This window comes from Erpetoichthys calabaricus, chromosome 11 (assembly GCF_900747795.2).
Source record: "Erpetoichthys calabaricus chromosome 11, fErpCal1.3, whole genome shotgun sequence".
In the NCBI taxonomy this organism is placed as follows: Eukaryota; Metazoa; Chordata; class Cladistia; order Polypteriformes; family Polypteridae; genus Erpetoichthys; species Erpetoichthys calabaricus.
This window is the reverse complement of record NC_041404.2, coordinates 148,227,047-148,246,635: the sequence shown is the minus strand read 5'-3', so window position 1 is coordinate 148,246,635 and position 19,589 is coordinate 148,227,047. Positions and strand designations below refer to the sequence as shown.

General features: G+C 37.1%; 1 protein-coding gene across 1 annotated transcript in view; it reads left to right on the top strand.

The window, feature by feature from the left end:
- Positions 1–19,589, top strand: part of alg1 (ALG1 chitobiosyldiphosphodolichol beta-mannosyltransferase) — a 32,431-nt gene that overhangs the window by 2,856 nt on the left and 9,986 nt on the right. Inside the window, exons 2-10 of the mRNA XM_051933433.1 lie at positions 658–735; positions 836–939; positions 4,033–4,181; positions 4,564–4,653; positions 8,165–8,275; positions 11,968–12,089; positions 12,208–12,246; positions 12,702–12,761; positions 19,239–19,349. Coding sequence (XP_051789393.1) covers positions 658–735; positions 836–939; positions 4,033–4,181; positions 4,564–4,653; positions 8,165–8,275; positions 11,968–12,089; positions 12,208–12,246; positions 12,702–12,761; positions 19,239–19,349 — 864 coding nt within the window. The remainder of the gene's footprint in view (positions 1–657; positions 736–835; positions 940–4,032; positions 4,182–4,563; positions 4,654–8,164; positions 8,276–11,967; positions 12,090–12,207; positions 12,247–12,701; positions 12,762–19,238; positions 19,350–19,589) is intronic.

The window sequence follows — 19,589 nt, the reverse complement described above, 5'->3', positions numbered from 1 at the left end:
CATCCATCCTGTAAACCAGGGGTCTCTAACCCGGGTCCTGGAGCACTGATGTGGTTGCACATTACTTATTTAATTTACTGGCATGACAATTCTGACTCTCTGTACCTGTACTGATTTTAAGATGACACATACGCAGGATCTCAATCTCTGCCTCTCTCCCTCTGATGTCCCATCCAGAATTGGTTCCTGCCTTGAATTTAAAGTTTAAAGTTACTGGGATAAATTCCAGCTCCCTTAAGTTCTGATCTGGATTAAGCAGGTTCAGCAATAGTTGCAAATTTAACTAAGGGAGGTACTAACAATTATAAGGAGCATTATAATATATATTAATTTATGTATTTCTCCACACTTTAATGCATGATTTCCTCCTTAGAAATGTTTTTGAACCACACACTGTAATAAGGCATGGAAATGGATATTTATGTTTATTCACACTGTATGTATATCATCTATTACACACTTATTGATATTTAGATTTTGTGTAATTTACCATTTCTTTTTTTAACCTTTGTTTTCAATGTATTCACATTTCTGTAGGCACCCTGATCACATGCTGAGTGGAACATAAACTCTGGTTGTGTACTTTTGTTCTTGTGAGAGATGTCAATAAACTCTTCTACATTTTATACTAACAACAAACTGCCCTCATTGTTACAGTCACAAAGCCACATCCTGACTTGCTGAATGAAAAAAATATCCAGATCTGTCCCATTTCAGAGGTGAAAGGCCTCACAGGTAACTCTTTATTTAACCTCTTGTTTCTCTCCACCATGACACTGAAATTAGTTTTATAAGACAATCTGTATTTTCTCAATTTGCTGCCTCTTCTTTATAGTTGGACCAGCAGTTCTGCGCTACATCGTAAAAGTTGTACTTCAGTGCCTGCAGTTGTTTTATGCCCTGCTTAGAATTGATGCCCCCCACTTCATCCTCTTACAGGTGAGGCTTACAGAGTGTGGCACTCAGAGAAATAATACAAATGAGCGACGTTACAGCGTCTGCACGTTTCTTCTCTTGCATGTTGCAGATGCTGGATTGGATTGAAAAATGATGAAGGGGACACAATTTAAAAAATGTTTCACTTTACATCATGTTGTTTTTAATGCATGTTACAAGGACCTAGATTTGAGTTTTACAGATAATATGTTGTACATACTAATACAGTATGTATTACAGTATGGGCGGAGTGGTGGCTCTGAGGCTAGGGATCTGCAATGGCAAGGTTGCTGGTTCGAATCCCGTAAATGCCAAAAGGGACTCTGCTCTGTTGGACCCTTGAGCAAGGCCCTTAGCCTGCAATTGCTCCAACCTGGGTATGACGTTAATCTCCATCCGGCCCTCCAACCTGCAGGGAAAACCTGGGGGTTGGTGGCAGAATTGGCACTCCGACCACCATAAAAAAACCTCACACTGGTACCATTCCATCTGAACTAGTGTGGTGTGGTGCTGAGGTGTCACCCGTTGCATGGCTGGCACTCAGGTCCTAATCTGGGGATCCTGAATTGGTTTGTCATGAGGTGGGCACGGCAATGCACTGTATCAGCATTTGCTCCTAACCTCTATCTCTCTCTGTACTAATACAGTATAACATATTTTATACTGAGTGCAATTATGAACAATGCTGCACATCTTCTCTCTGATGCACAAACACTGAGGAATTTTAGCCAATAAATTTATTTAGCAGAAGTGTGTTAAAAACACTGCTAGTCATCCTTTATACCACGAGTGTGTCAAACTCCGGTCCTGGAGGGCTGCACTGGCTGCAGGTTTTCATTCATTAGTGACCAGTTTTTTGCTGCTAATTAACTTCTTTTGTTTTAATTGTAATTAACTTGACTCAGGCCCCCTTAGTTGTTTCTTTTTCCTTAATTAGCAGCCAAACAATAATGACACACAAAACGAGCCGCCACATGACCAGCTCACCTGTGCCTGTCACACAATATCTGAAAATAAAGAAAGGTGAAGTTCTCGGTAAGACTCATCTCCTCAGGTCATCAAAACGTCTTGATGGTGTTCTTTGGCGGGGGGGGGGGGGGGGATAAAATCCACAGTTTTGAAAAATGTCTGCTGTGGCAGAATGAGAGCAGCAACAAGCTATGGAATTAAATAACGAGTTTAATTAACAGCAAGAATCGGCTTCTCATTAAGAGATTGGTTGGAGTTTGAAATCCCAGTTTAGCTGCTTGTCTTTTGGCTCGTTTCACGTCTCATTTCTGTTTGGCTGCCATTTCATGAAGAAACGAATCAATTCAGAGGACGGAATCCTTAAATACAGGGCTATTAAAATGAAGGGAAAAGAAATGAATTAGCAGTGAAAACTGGTCACCGATTAGGAAAAGGGTTAGCATGAAAACCTGCAGCCACTGCGGCCCTCCAGGCCCGGAGTTTGACACCCCTGAATTATACCAACAGCAATACTCCTTTATAGCGCCTCACTGTGACTGCTAGCCAAGCTAAGTTAGAAGTTTTCTTTCTTTTTAGTCATTCTTTTATGCATTTGTTATTTAGTTTCTATATAAAGCCAAATTTTTTCCTTGGGACAAATAAACATCTATCTTGACTATCCATCCATTCCAGACATTGATAGTTTTAATTTGTTACTTTACATGGCTCAGGAGACATAACACAGAACCAGGTTCAAACAGTACTGATCAATAAACAAGTCAAAATGCACACACTCGAGTGGAAATTATACCCCAGTGTAATGGTTGCTAGTTTGATAATGCATGTTTTCTCAACTTGAACTAGATACCTGATAGCATTATTTTTATATTTGTAGCGCACAGTATGGCACATGCTGCAAAGGTAAAGTCAAAATATAACAGTCAATAGAAAATTTCAAAACGCCCAAAAGTACAAGTACAGTCACAGGCAGTTGGGTACTAGCATAATAGATCATGCCTGCTTTCTTAGCTTGAAGCAAACATGAAAACAGTTTTATTTTTATACAACACAATTCACAATATTACATTGTCAAAGTCTTAAACAGGAAAAAAAACAACATTCTCAAATACTTCACAGTATTACGTAGTTCAGAGTCTTTAACAGGGAAAAAAGAACATCAAATTCTCAAACCTGCTTAATCCATTTCATTGTTGTGGGGGGTCAGGGGCTTATCCTGGCATCAGGGGGCACAAGGCAGGAGTCGGCCATGGATGGGGTGCCAGTCCATCACAGGACCCCCTGACACACACACTGTTGCACTCGGTCAATTTGGAATTGCCAGTTAAACTGCATATCTTTGGGGATGTAGGAGGGAAAAACAGTTCCCATAAGAGAACATACTGAGATACGGGGTAAGTGTGTTAAGTCTGCATACTTAATAGAAAGTGAAATACAAAAATCTGTAAATTTACTTTAAAATAAAAAATTGAGTGGTCTCCCCTCAACTTTCTGGTATACTCAGATATGAGGATGGATATTTGAGGAGTAAACCACATGACAATGATTACATTTTTGTACAATGAATATTGAAGAACCATCAACAACAAATCAAATTAATAATATATCGAACAATTATTATAAAAGTAAAGTTGAACAAATCGGTCTCTGCACCTGCATGAATAAAAGGTAAAGTACCACTTCTGGTTAGTGAAAATAACCCAAAAGTTAGTAGAAATCCACGTTTTGTACCTAATACTTGTATGCAAAATTTGGTTGACCGAAGTGAAAGCGTACTCGAATTGTCTTGTTTATACATACATACACACACACACACAGACGGACATAATTCCAAAAATGGTATTTTCAGACTTGAGGAGATTCATCAAAATCTCGAAATCGAATTTTTGAACGATTACAATACTTTCCCTACACTTCGTATATGAGAGAGTAAAAAGTCAAAGGACATATAAAAGTATAAATATACGCGCATGGCAGAGGCTGACTGACTATAAGACCTCTTCTGAGTCCTTTACAAAAAAATCGATTAAGAAGTATAATGGGGGGAAATATTACACCCGAGAGAGAATGGCACAAACTACAGTACATTTAATCAAGTATGTTCAACTGTTTGTTTACTTTGTATTTCAGAACCCACCTGGCCTTCCCAGCATTGCCGTTGCGTGGTTCATCTGCCTGCTGCGGGCTAGCAAGTTGATGATCGACTGGCACAACTATGGATACACCATTATGGCTCTAAGTCTTGGAGAAAGGAATCCCATCGTCCGACTTGCTAAATGGTGAGTTGAAAAGTGTAGCATGTTCAAGAGTGTTTATATGCGTTTGGGTTGGATCGTGGAAATACACAGAAAATAGGTGTGCCTCTGTCCTGTGTTGTCTGCTTTTTCTTAGTGTCTACACCTTCATCTAAACAATTGAATACACACACGCTAAAAGTTATTGCGCCCTTCTGAGGTGACAGTCTGAAGACAAAGCTAACATGTAAAGTTGTGTTTCAGTGGAAACATCCAAGGAGGACTCCTCACGAGGACCTTCAGTTTAGCACATACCAGTGTGGTTCCATGGAAATGTTTTTGCTAGGGGAATTGCTATGGTAATTGTTTTTCGCTGCCAATGTAGTTGGTATCAGTTTATGATGCCCAGTGTTTCACTGTCTGCCAGGTATGAGAAGTTATTTGGAAGACTTTCTGATTACAATTTGTGTGTCACAAATGCCATGAAGGAAGATCTGTCTACAAACTGGAACATAAAGTAAGTGACACGTTAGCGCTTTCTACTTAACTCGGTGTTCAGTGTAATTCATAGTTCTGCTAAATTTCATAATCAAACATGTAGGCTTTTGAAACATCTCGGCATTTACATTTACTTATTTGGCTGATGCCTTCATCCAAAGCGACTTACAACATTTGATATTCAATTGGTTGCATTTCTTTTGTTTTTTCTAATTGGCACACAACCTCAGGGTGTGACATCTAAACCTTGACCACTGTGTCCCACTGCCTGCCCAGTGCTATTGCTAATTGTTTTCCATTACCAAGTCTTGCAAAAACTAAGAATTAAAAGAATACTTCATGCAAAAATGACTTTTTTTTTTATGTTATTTACCTAATATAGTTTGGAGTGGTGGCTGAGAATTTTTTAATTTCATATTTATATACAGAATGGAGGTTAAAAAAAAGTAATTGAAGCTAATAGTGACGATTGCTGTATAATGGCAATCAATGTGGGAGAACATTCACGAAAATAAGCAAAAATCTTACATAACATATTTTGCATAATCCACATTTCAGTTATCCAGTTGTATGTTCAAAACCTGCAATTTTTTTGCTAAAATATTATCAAATAGATAGTACTTCTGGAAAAATCGGCACACATCATCAAGAAACAGATGAGACTCTTAACCAGTTAAGGGGATGGAAGGTGTTGGGGTGGATCTTCAGTTCAAAAAGGCAATCAAATCCCATGTGACTTGTGTTTCCTGTTTATGATGTGCACTGATTTTTCTGGAAGTACAGTGGTACCTCGGTATACGTCCACTTTGGAATAAGTCCAACTTGGTATACGTCCTGTTTGGACGTGAAAAATATTGCTTGGTATTTGACCTTTGTTTGGAATACGACTCTTCTAGAACACCGTGCGCTACCCTTGTTTACCTCTCTCGACACAAAGCCACGATTGCCCACGAGCGTCAGTACGCCAGTTGCTAGCATTCCATGAACAGCCCGCGCTATAATAAATCTTTTTGTTTTTTCACGTGGATAACAGAAAAACAGTGTGTTGGCGATAGCGTATCGGAGGCAATGATTTGTGAAAAGGCAAAACTGATGCATGCCGATCTTTTGAAAAACAAGGCAGGAACGAGCCAAGAAAGTGATTTAAAGCAGGGGTAGGCAACGTCGGTCCTGGAGTGCCACAGTATGTGCAGGTTTTTGTTCCAACCCAGTTCCTTAACGAGAACTCAATTATTGCTGATGAAGCACATATTGCTTAAGTGACATTTTAATGCTTCATTTTAGTGGTCTCGCTTGTTAAGGTTCTCCAACCTTAATTGCTTATTTCAATCTTAAACTGCTGCATTCAGTGTTTTAATTGCTCCTTATTAGCAATAAGATGTAAAAGACAAAGCAGCCAGCAGTTCTCCAGCTAGCTTTTTTCCAATTACATCTGTGTGTGTTCATCATGCACGGTTTGATTTAATAAAACACTTAATAGAAAAATGTGACAGACTGAAAATGATCTGTTTTAGGCTTCAAATCATTTGGATGATATCCTTGGAAAGGAAAAAAATCTACGATATAAAAGCCTTACATTGCACAGACTAACAAGCCATAAAATTAAATAAGGTCTGAGATTGGCAATGATTGGTTTCTAATTAAGCAATTGGGTTGAATGAAAACCTGTAGCCACTGCGGCTCACCAGGACCGACATTGCCTACCCCTGTTTTACATCTTATTGCTAATAAGGAGCAATTAAAACACTGAATGCAGCAGTTTAAGATTGAAATAAGCAATTAAGGTTGGAGAACCTTAACAAGCGAGACCACTAAAATGAAGCATTAAAATGTCACTTAAGCAATATGTGCTTCATCAGCAATAATTGAGTTCTCGTTAAGGAACTGGGTTGGAACAAAAACCTGCACATACTGTGGCACTCCAGGACCGACGTTGCCTACCCCTGATTTAAAGCCAGCCATGGCTGGTTTGATAATTTTAAGAAGAGGACTGGCATTTACAGTGTTGTGAGGCATGGAGATGGAGCCAGTGCTGATAAAAAGATGCCGCCAATGATTTTGTTGCAGAGTTTGGGAGAGAGAGAGAGAAAAAACACCAGAATTTCAGATTCCTGAAGTTTTATTGGAAGGGGACTCTCCTTCCAAACCATAACATCTCCTCCTCCTACCTTCTCGGCACCATCCTAGGAGGCACTTGACTCTTCTCAGCAAAGTAAAGTGAGGTTCAATTTTCATTTATTTCATCTAATTGCTTTTGTATTTATGTGTTTTAGTATTAAGCAGTGTTTAAATGATTTTATACAACCCCATCAATGTATAATGTGCCAATAACAATAGGATTTTTTTTCATGGGAACGGATTAATCATTTTCCCTTTATTTCTTATGGGAAAAAATTTGTTTGGTATAAGTCCTGTTTGGTATAAGTTCAAGGATCTGAAACGGATTAAGGACATATACCGAGGTACCACTGTATCTATTTAACAATATTTTAGCAAAAAATGCATGTGTCTTGAACATACCACTGGATAACTGGCATTGATTATGCAACATAATTAACATGTTTTTATTTTTTTTTTTCTCTTCCATGTGTGTTATTTACCGTATATCATTTTCTGTTGTGCAGCATTGGGTGCAATTGGCTCGTATTATATCATAAACTGTTTTTCTTTTTCCCCCGTTTTGCATGAAAACATGAGATTTCATTTTTTCTCAGCCATCACTACAAACTACATGGTGTATGAAACATAAATCATTTTTGGGTCAAGTATTCTTTAGGATTTGGCTTCTGTTAATAAAGATATTTTGCAACATGATGGTGTAATGTAATCCTTAAGCATCCAATTTTTTGCCTAAAAGAAAACTTTTAAGTGCAAATTTTATTTGTAGCAAGCAAGCAAAGTCCTAGTAGAGTGGTGTGGTGATTTGGGTCGTGTAGCTTCTTCACAGCTACTAGAGCTTCTTCAGTTACTGGCACAATCATTGTACGGAGTTGCCCCGTGTCTAGGTTTGGTTCTTTTAGATAACCCTGGTTTCCTGCTGATTCCAAAGACCTCAAGTGTAAGTTCTGAGGTGTCATATTTGAATGTGAACATATGCTCTGTCATAGGCTTCTGTCCCGCCTACAGATTGTCAGATACTGCCAGAAACCTTTATGTGCTGTGTACATCTCTGCTATGGAAAAACTGGGCCCAGTAAAGGGAAACATAGTCTGGTGGACCTTGCTTCTTGATATGGTTTTCAGTTTGGCCACTAGAGGGAGTTTATTTATTTTCTCTGAATACAGGTGGCAGTCACTTATCTTGGTGGCAAATTTACTCCCCAGTCGTTCACAATACTCCTTTTAATTATAGCAGGCAGGCTTTCAGTGTTGCTTATTATACATCTAACACATTTGATTCTTCTAAACAAAATGTGTTTTCAGAGAGTATAGATGAATTAATTGTGTGCCCTCAAAAGTTTTTTATTAAAAAAATAGATTTGTAGTTTCTCCTTTTGTGATGGATAAACATTTTTAATTTTGTCTGAACAGAGCTGTAACCCTTTATGACAGACCACCATCTAGATTTAAAGAGTCCGCCTTGGAGGATCAGCACCACTTGTACCTGAAACTCTCTAAGGATTACCCTTCCTTCAGATCAAGGTGGGTATTACTGAGGCCTTACTGTAACTCCACTAAAATGGTCTAATATTATAGTAGTTGCAGTGTCTGAAGGCAACCCAAATCTTCCACCTTGAGTGTGTTGAGTGCATAATAAAATATCAGAGTAAGTAGATCTCATTATTGCATAGGGAAACAGATTTTGGGACTTTGGTCTTCTAAAACTAAATCATTTCATTTAGGATTGGACCAGTGTGTCACAGATATCTGAGGATCTAGTGTCCAACTGCCTATATTGAATGTCCATTGTAAACGTAATAACTGTCTCCTTGCTGGACTGGGCAGTAATATCAAGTGTAAAATTAACTTAAAAGTTCCTCAAGGCTCTGGATGTTGTAGGACTGTCTTGGTTGACACGCCTCTGCAACATCGCATGGACATCAGGGACAGTGCCTCTGGATTGGCAGACCGGGGTGGTAGTCCCCCTCTTTAAGAAGGGGGATTGGAGGGTGTGTTCACACTCCTCAGCCTCCCTGGAAAAGTCTATTCAGGGGTCCTGGAGAGGAGGGTCCGTCGGATAGTCGAGCCTCGGATTCAGGAGGAACAGTGTGGTTTTCGTCCTGGTCGCGGAACAGTGGACCAGCTCTATACCCTTAGCAGGGTCCTGGAGGGTGCATGGGAGTTTGCCCAACCAGTCTACATGTGTTTTGTGGACTTGGAAAAGGCATTCGACCGTGTCCCTCGGGGAATCCTGTGGGGGGTACTCCGAGAGTATGGGGTACCGGCCTCCCTGATAAGGGCTGTTCGGTCCCTGTACGATCGGTGCCAGAGCCTGGTCCGCATTGCCGGCAGTAAGTCGAACCCGTTTCCAGTGAGAGTTGGACTCCACCAGGGCTGCCCTTTGTCACCGATTCTGTTCATAACTTTTATGGACAGAATTTCTAGGCGCAGCCAGAGCGTTGAGGGGGTCCGGTTTGGTGGGCTCAGGATTGGGTCACTGCTTTTTGCAGATGATGTTGTCCTGTTTGCTTCATCAGGCCGTGATCTTCAGCTCTCTCTGGATCGGTTCGCAGCCGAATGTGAAGCGGCTGGGATGAGAATCAGCACCTCCAAATCCGAGACCATGGTCCTCAGCCGGAAAAGGGTGGAGTGCCCTCTCAGGGTTGGTAGCGAGATCCTGCCCCAAGTGGAGGAGTTCAAGTATCTCGGGGTCTTGTTCACGAGTGAGGGAAGAATGGAGTGTGAGATCGACAGGCGGATCGGTGCGGCATCCGCAGTAATGCGGGCTCTGCATTGGTCTGTCGTGGTGAAAAAGGAGCTGAGCCGCAAGGCGAAGCTCTCAATTTACCAGTCGATCTATGTTCCTACCCTCACCTATGGTCATGAGCTATGGGTAGTGACTGAAAGAACGAGATCGCGAATACAAGCGGCTGAAATGAGTTTCCTCCGCAGGGTGTCTGGGCTTTCCCTTAAAGATAGGGTGAGAAGCTCAGTCATCCGGGAGGGGCTCAGAGTAGAGCCGCTGCTCCTCCGCATTGAGAGGAGTCAGATGAGGTGGTTCGGGCATCTGATCAGGATGCCTCCTGGACGCCTCCCTGGTGAGGTGTTCCGGGCACGTCTAACCGGGAGGAGGCCCCGGGGAAGACCCAGGACACGTTGGAGGGACTATGTCTCTCGACTGGCCTGGGAACGCCTTGGGATTCTCCCGGAAGAGCTAGAAGAAGTGGCCGGGGAGAGGGAAGTCTGGGCATCTCTGCTCAAGCTGCTGCCCCCGCGACCCGACCTCGGATAAGCGGGAGACAATGGATGGATGGAAATTAACTCTTGGTGTTATGAGTTGAAAATTTGGAATGCTTTGTGGTAGAAAGTGCCAGTGCATTTGTCATTCCCAATCCATCTACATAAAATTTTACATAAAAGGTAACTCTCTATTATAAAAGAAAATCTTGAGACGAGATGAGATTATTGCCAAGAGGTTTTTTTCAAGGCCTGTCCTCCTCTCAACCATTTTAGGTTGACAGCCCACACCCACGGTCCTCTCACCTCTCATTCGTGTGAATGCTTTTGTCAGAGCTCTCAGCTCTTATACTTTTTTATGATCAAATTGGTTAAATGCATATCGGTAGACTCTGCTGAAACAGTTGATGGTGATGTTGTGGAAGAAGAAAACATCAATTTACAATATCCCGTAGAATATCCATCCATCCATCCATTATCCAACCCGCTATATCCTAACTACAGGGTCACGGGGGTCTGCTGGAGCCAATCACAGCCAACACAGGGTGCAATGCAGGAAACAAAACCTGGGCAGGGCGCCAGCCCATCACAGCCTGTAGAATATCTACAACCATTAACACCGTCCGGTCTTCCATTGTCTGAATTACTGTAGAAAGAAGGATGTATCGTAATGTTATTGCATAATTTATGTCTGAGTGATGGGCTATGCAATAGGACGAGATTAGTTGTATTCATAATTGGACGAACAATTCTGACATTTAAAATTTTAACAGGCAACAAGAAAGGTAATGTAGTACATCTTCTGCGGATAACATTAGACACCAAAGGAGATCTTGATGTGCCATTCGTATTAAAACGTTTACAGTTTCCCGTGAGAATAGCTTTTGCTATGACAATTAACAAATCACAGGGACAAACAATCAAAAAAGTCGGTTTATTTATTAGAGAGAAAGAAACGATATTCACTCATGGGCAGTTATACGTTGCGTTGTCACGATGTAAATCCAAACACAGAATCAAAATTCAATGCGATATTGACAAACAGTTAATTCCAAATATTGTTTTTACTGAAGTTTTACTAAGTTTAAAAAGAATTTGCGTGTTAATTTCAAAGCCAAACAGAACGAAAAGGTATAACACAATGAATACCTCTAACGCAACATAAAACATTATTTTCTTTTAATTTATTACGCTTTACTATTTTTTTTTTACTATGGTTAATTATTCGCTGTGATGTAGAATAGTTAGTTCTATTATGCATATGTAACAATTCCCATTAAAATAACAATCTGTTTAAATTGTACATCCACTTGCCCATACGCGAGCGGCAGAGCTGCAAAGTGGCTAGCGCAGGCCTGGGGGGTTGGCGAGTGAAGCAAGCAGGGGGCTGAACCCCCTAGTTGTCTTAAAAATAAAAAATCAAATCATTGTGAGAAAACATCATGATTTCTAGACTTTTAAGAGCTACTTTCATGAGAGGATTTCATCATCACTATCTTCTACCTTCTCCGCTGCTGTTCTAGCACAGCTCCTTGGGACATGTGACAACTGCCCCAACTTCTGTTCGTCCCGTCTATGGCCAAGAGGTTTCTGTGGTCATCTCTTCAGAAATCTCAATTTTATTAATCTCAAGTTCATTGATAACCATTTCTTGTTGTTTGTTGCTTTTTCCCCTTTGCCTTTTATTAATGAAGCTAATAAAACCACAGGAAGAAATCATTAGAAGTGATAGCATTGTAACATCTTCATCTGCTGACCTAAATGAATGGCATATCCATATTTAGCAAATAGACAAGAAATAGATGCAGAAGTGATATGGTTTGTACAAAAGAGAGACTGGAGCATTTTGTTAGCGAACATAAAATGTGTTTAGTTTGGTGAAAGGGCATATTCTTAATGTACTGTGCTAGGGATTTGCAACCTGGAGGCCTCCTACTTATCTAGCCCCTTTCCTTTAGTAGTATTTGATATTTCATGAATATTACTTCTGTGTTTAGGGAAACAACAGTTGATGATACAGGTGATCAGACAGCCTTTACAGAACGGGACCAAGTGTCTGGACTTGTGGCACCTATTCCTGTTAGGCCTGCTTTACTCATCAGCAGCACTAGCTGGACAGGTAAAACGTCAACGTTTCCTTACTGGATTTGTTAATCCTTTCTTTTGTCTTGTTCATAATCCTAGTGAGGTCTGCTATTTCAGTCTTGGTGATGATTTACCATCTTCTCTGCTTTCAGAGGACGAAGACTTCTCGGTTCTCTTAGAGGCACTGGAAGGTATGGAGATGGATAAAAAGGAAGAGAGGTGGAGGCAGAGCTTTACAAAACATATCTTTGGAGCCTGTAGGGGTTGCAGTTTTATGACATTTTTTCAAGCAAATTCAAAAATGTATTTCTCTGCTAAGCAAATCCTTATCCTTAATATACAACTATAAACTGAGTAATGAATGCACCGACCAGGTGAAGAGTGGTGGTTTACGGTCCCAACCCCACCTGCATCACATTTGGTAACTAAAGCTTTAATTGCTTCAGATTTCAAGAGCATTTGCTCAGAAGAGTCACCTGTACGTCTCAAGTGTCAGGCTGTGATGCTCTGCCTGTTCTTTATTATATAGTTGTTATTAATACTGAGCACCATTTCTGGAGGGTACTCTTTGTGATTCCATCTGTGTTTTAAGCTTACTCTGTTTTCAGCAAGAGAACATCCACTGAATGTGTTTGTTTTTCTACAGAGTATGAAGATTTCATTAAAGAAGGAGCGAAACTGCCTGACTTAGTCTGTGTCATCACAGGTACGGTATGGCTAAAATGACTGAGCTGCTTATGTCATTGCAGAAAATGATCCCTCTGTCCTTCCTTCCATCCATCCATCCCCCTGTAAAAAGCTTACCTAACCACCCTTACATGAGTCTAGTAGATTAGTAGTTTACTAGGCTCACCCGCCTTTTAAGGCGACCGACTTTTATCCTCAATTTGTGTGCGCTCCATGTGTACATCAGGCATGTAAGTGTAGGGAATGAGAACATCAAAGTGCCCATTCATAACATCTCCCAAAAACCTAAGTTTTTTTTATCCCCTCGAGTGCCTGTCCAAACTTGGAGTGTAGGACTCCATAATAATATACTTGAAACTCACAGGGGAACAACTCTCCCACTGCCATTAGCTCAGAAATGGTACCATAAGTTTGAGACTTTGACATTTCAGTGAGATACTGAAGCTCATTTGTATAAGAGATTTCTGACGGCATCATTGTAAATGGCTGAAACCTTGACCAATTACTTAAAACCTGTCGTACAATGTCAGCCCAAATCTGTACCGCTAAAGACGGAGTTTCATGCACTAAATAAGCTATAGATGAGAATAAGCAAGCATCATCTCCCCTGATATTTACTACGCGGTGAGGCATTTGTACTCCATCAACATTATTTCCAGAGACATAATTTTGTCTATTTTTCCAGCGCATCGCGCACAAAAGCAAGAGAACGATGGGAGTAGTAAGTCTGTGATAAGCGGAATACCGCTACGCTTTGCACTCACGGGACGGAAGGACAATCCCGACCGCTTTTATATAGTAGGATTAGGTTTACCTCAGCACTACCGTGCAGCGAAAAAGTATTTGTCCTGTCTGAATTTTCAGGATTATAACATTTCGTTTTCTAATATGAATGTCACCTAATCCTCAACCAAAACATAACCAGCAAAATGAACCCTCGGTAAACAAACCACATTTTGATACTTAATGCTAAGGAGGCTTCTACACCAATTTATGTGTACCTCTGGAAAAATGAGGCAAAAGTGTTTTTGATAACAGAAAATGTCATTAAGTGTAACAGAAACGTGTGAAAAGCAACATAAATAAGGTTGGAAAGGTATGCCGTGTCCACTGCTGCACTGATGTAGATTTAATACATGCATCACGAGTAACAAAGTTTTTTGTGGACGTTTTTGATAATGTTTGCTGTTGTCCAACGTTGATCGCCGGTGACGGTTTCCGTGAGAGACTTTGTTATGCCTGTTCTCTGTGAAAAAATAGTATTAAAAAAATTTTCCTGGCCATCACTACAAAGTACATGGGTTAAGTAACATTAAAAAATATATATAATTTTGGGTGAAGTATTCCTTTAAGTTTCTATTAGAAAGACAAGAGGTAGCAATGTATTTATTATAAAACTAACTGTCACCTGCAGCTTTGCCTGCATAGACGTGAAACAGGACAGTGAGGAACTCCCTACCCCTGACGTCACTCTTCCCCCTCCCCTCTGCCCACTGCCTTTGTCTCGGATTAACGCAAATGTATCGCTCCTCCAAGCGAACTGTGATTCTTAGTGCAATGGCAGAAGTCGCAAAGTCAACCGGAATATTCAAGCAAATTATAGAAAAAACCTGATCTAAATGTTAAGTAGTTCTGTCGTGAAAAGCGGTCAGGCAGATAGACAGACGTTGGATTATATAAGGCCCAGACTTATGGGTGATTGATGCTGGGGCACTGTGTGTTGTGCGGGACTTGGGAAGTGTAAATACTGTAAATAAACACGTGTGTTGAACTTATTGGTGTCTGTCTGTCCGGGCTGAACTCCCACAGTAGATATACATATATATCGATATCAGCGGTATACATAGGACAAACGTCAAAAAGAATCTCAACACGTGTACAGGAACATCGCAACGCCGTCAGAAGAAAGGACGCACTTTCTTTGATCTGTGCACATACTAAATCGACAGGACACACATTCAACTGGGACAACGTAAAAGTAAAATTTAAGGCCAGTACTAAAAGTGCCAGAGAGTTGGCCGAGTCTTGGCTATCAGATGAAAACGCCATCAACAGACACTTGGACATAAATCCAGCATATGCCAACTTAAGAAGAACATGTACACAATAAATAAACTATAGAAATTCCGCCCCCCCCCCCCCGATCATACTGACTTAGTCACCACCACCACCCCCCCACCCCCCACTGAATGTGTTGCTATATATTGCCTTTGATTCTTGTAAGTCTAAGCATTATCCTCTGATGAAGACCCCTGATAGGGGTTGAAAGCTCAGGAATAAAAAAAAAAAAGATAAATAAAAAAACTATTTTATGATATGTGATTCTTTTTCTCCCTTCGTGGATCTCCAGCTGCATATATATAATATATATATATATACGTACGTGTATATATATATGTATATGTATATATATATATAATATATACGTATATATATATATATATATATATATATATACGTATATATATATATATATATATATATATATATATATATATATATATATATATCTATATATATATATATATATATATATATATATATACGTGTATATATATATGTATATATGTATATATATGTATCTGTGTATATATATATATATATATGTGTATATATATAATATATATATATATATACGTATATATATATATATATATATATATATATATATATATATATACGTATATATATATATATATATATATATATATATATATATATATATATATATATATATATATATACGTATATATATATATATATATATATATATATATATATATATATATATATATACGTATATATATATATATATATATATATATATATATATATATATATATACGTATATATATATATATATATATATATACGTATATATATATATATATATATACGTATATATATATATATATATATATATATACGTATATATATATATATATATATATATATATATATATATACGTATATATATATATATATATATATATATATACGTATATATATATATATATATATATATATATATATATATACGTATATACGTATATATATATATATATATACGTATATATATATATATATATATATATATATATATATATACGTATATATATATACGTATATATATATATATATATATATATATATATATATATATATATATATATATATATATATACGTATATATATATATATATATATATATATATATATATACGTATATATATATACGTATATATATATATATATATATATATATATATACGTATATATATATATATATATATATATATATATATATATATATATATACGTATATATATATATATATATATATATATATATATATATATATATATATACGTATATATATATATATATATATATATATATATATATATATATATATATACGTATATATATATATATATATATATACGTATATATATATATATATATATATATATATATATATATATATATATATATATATATATACGTATATATATATATATATATATATACGTATATATATATATATATATATATATATATATATATATATATATATATATATATATATACGTATATATATATATATATATATACATATATATATATATATATATATATACGTATATATATATATATATATACGTATATATATATATATATATATATATATATATATATATACGTATATATATATATATATATATACGTATATATATATATATATATATATATATATATATATACGTATATATATATATATATATATATATATATATATATATATACGTATATATATATATATATATATACGTGTATATATATATATATATATATATATATACGTGTATATATATATATATATATATATATATATACGTGTATATTATATATATATATACGTATATATATATATATATATATATATATATATATATATATATATATACGTGTATATATATATATATATATATATATATATATATATATATATATATATATATATATACGTATATATATATATATACGTATATATACGTATATATATATATATATATAAAACAGTTCCATGACTGACTGACAGACAATGCATAGACCAAACCGCTGGACCTAAAGGGCTGAAATTTTGACAGTGGATTCCTATAATGACATGGATAACCGCTAAGAAAGGATTTTTTGAAATTCCATCCCTAAGGGGGTGAATTGGGAGGCATCAACTATATTCGTTCTCTTGCCACTGAGAAGAGGGGCGAACGACATGGTGCGCATGCGTGAAATGAGGAAGGGGATGTTTCTGTTTCTGCCTGACGGTAAAGTGAGCGACAGCCATGCATCATTTGCGCAAGCAACCTGATGCTATGCAGTTCGGTCTATAAATGATAACGCTGTAAAACGACTTAGGTTCACAGCAAATGTTTCGAGTGGTCATTTTCATGTTTATGTTTCACAAAAAAAGTATCCTCTTCTGAAAGTTTCGACTTCAAATATGCCAAATGTTGTTATTACCATAAAAATAACAACACAAGGATTAAAAAGACCCGCATCTCCGATGCCTTTCATCTTCATCAAACCAAGAGTTACACAGGGTTTTACCAACTCAAAACACAGAAGAAAGTAAAAAAAACGCAGGGCTCGATACACAAATAACATCCGAAAGAATCAAATAAAAAAATCTTCTGAAAAGAATCCTACTGCGCATTGACAAGCAGTTGCAAGATTTCAAAAATTACATCCTGAAGTTCACAGGCAAGCCGCTACCAATTATCAACACATGCATCTTGAGAAACACAGCTTGCTCACGCGTAAGTTCGCCCACAAGCCTGGTAATATTGGTGCCGCCCAATAACAAACAAAAAATATTGTTTATAAAGAAATGCTCTAAAAACCAATTAAATATTTACACTCCCACGGTGTCAGAAGTTCCACGCGAACAAAGTCAAGGGCAATAAATATAACTTCATATATATATATTTCGGAAAAAAAAGTATAGTAAAACAGAGTCCCGCGCGGACGAAGTCGTGGGTAAAAGTGTGTGTGTGTATATATATATATATATATATATATATATATATATATATATATATATATATATATATATAAATGACTAATGGCTTTCATAACAAAGTGACTTACAAGATCATAATCCAATGTAGTTGTTTACATGTTTGAAAACAATTCAAATTGGGTGATATGTGTGTTCAGTACAATGAAAGTCTTACTTGCATGTCTCCCCAGAACAGTTGACAATAAAACAACATCAATAAGACACACACAGGGACTAAGCCAGCAGCCTTGTTGGTTTTAATACCAGTGCTTAGTCACTGTGCCACACTTGTTAAATGAAATGACCCATTGGCTGTCTGACAACTATTCTAACAGAATACAGTTAGCAGCATATAACTACATAGAGTAGTGTGCTGTGAGACCAACAAGAGAGCAAAGACACATTTGTTGTCAGTTAAGTAGAATGGTAGTCTATTAGAAGCATCCAGCACAGAGAAAAGGAAGTGGGAAGCTTAAAAGATAGAGACGAATGAAAACTCTGAAAGATCCTGACTTCAAGAGTGAAACATGCAGAGATACAATTCTCCAGCCAGAAACAGAGTTTGACCATTTTGATTTTACAAGAGACCATCCCAAAATTGAGGATGGCTGCTCAGAGCTGTCGGCTTTTATTAAATACAATTGATACTGCAGGCTTAAACACAAAATGTAAAAAGATGTCTAAATTTATCAAATTAGTAAAAGTTAGTAGAGGAATGAAAGGCACAGGATTCCATCCTCCCTTAAGAAATGTTGCATTGCATGTTCAGTGTGGAGAGTAAGTAATACGCTGTATATTAAAAGTGGAGAAGCCTTTATTCTTATAATTTAACATCTTTAGATACAGCTCATCCGTGAAAAGCAAAACTGGCAAACTGATCAAGGAATGCAAAAGATGTTACACTCTATCAGGCCACATTTTGTGCCAGAGGGTTGCCCAAAAGGCAGTAAGCCGACCTGATGGATAAGCTATAAGGACACACGCAAAAAGATTGCTGATTCATTCATTTAACTTTTAGATGCTGAAAATGTAGAAATATACTAGTTAGGTAAAAGTGTCAGCTGATTACTTACATTACAAGGCAAGATGTAACTTTTTTTATTAAAACTTGATAGGCTAGACTGCCATTTATGATACTATTGAATTGGGTCGTGCTGTTCAAGCGGAATAATGAAATGAAGCTATGTTAAGGTAGATGTCTTCATGCAGAAGTTGAAATTAACCAACAATGCTGAAGCACACGATGTTTAGTGGTCATTTGTGTGTTTCTTATGGTCCCATTTAATCTACAGTTTAAGAGCAGAGTGTTAATTCCTCTCCATTATACTGTACTTGTGTAGCAACTTGAGTTTTATCTGTATTAAGTTTCACCGTTTGTGTATTTCTAAAGCTTGAATCCTCCCATTAAGATGTCACGCTTCTTCCTTTCTATAGGTAAAGGACCACTTAAACAGCACTACTGTAAGTTGATTGCACAGAAGCAGCTTCAACATGTACAGATCTGCACGCCATGGCTAGAGGCAGAGGATTATCCGGTGCTTCTGGGTGAGTTATTTGTTCATAGTTTGTTTTTCTTTAGGTCTCATTCCTAAAATGAAACTTGCTGGTGCTAGCATGGAGAGAGCTTTAAGCTTGTCAGATTATATACTTAATACAAGCAACTAGAAAGTCACTATAAACCTAATTTAGGTAAGTAAATGTGACTAATTGTTCACCTATAAATTGAAGAGAAGACCTCAAAATTGGGAAAACACATTAATTTTATCTGATAGTAATTCTCTATTA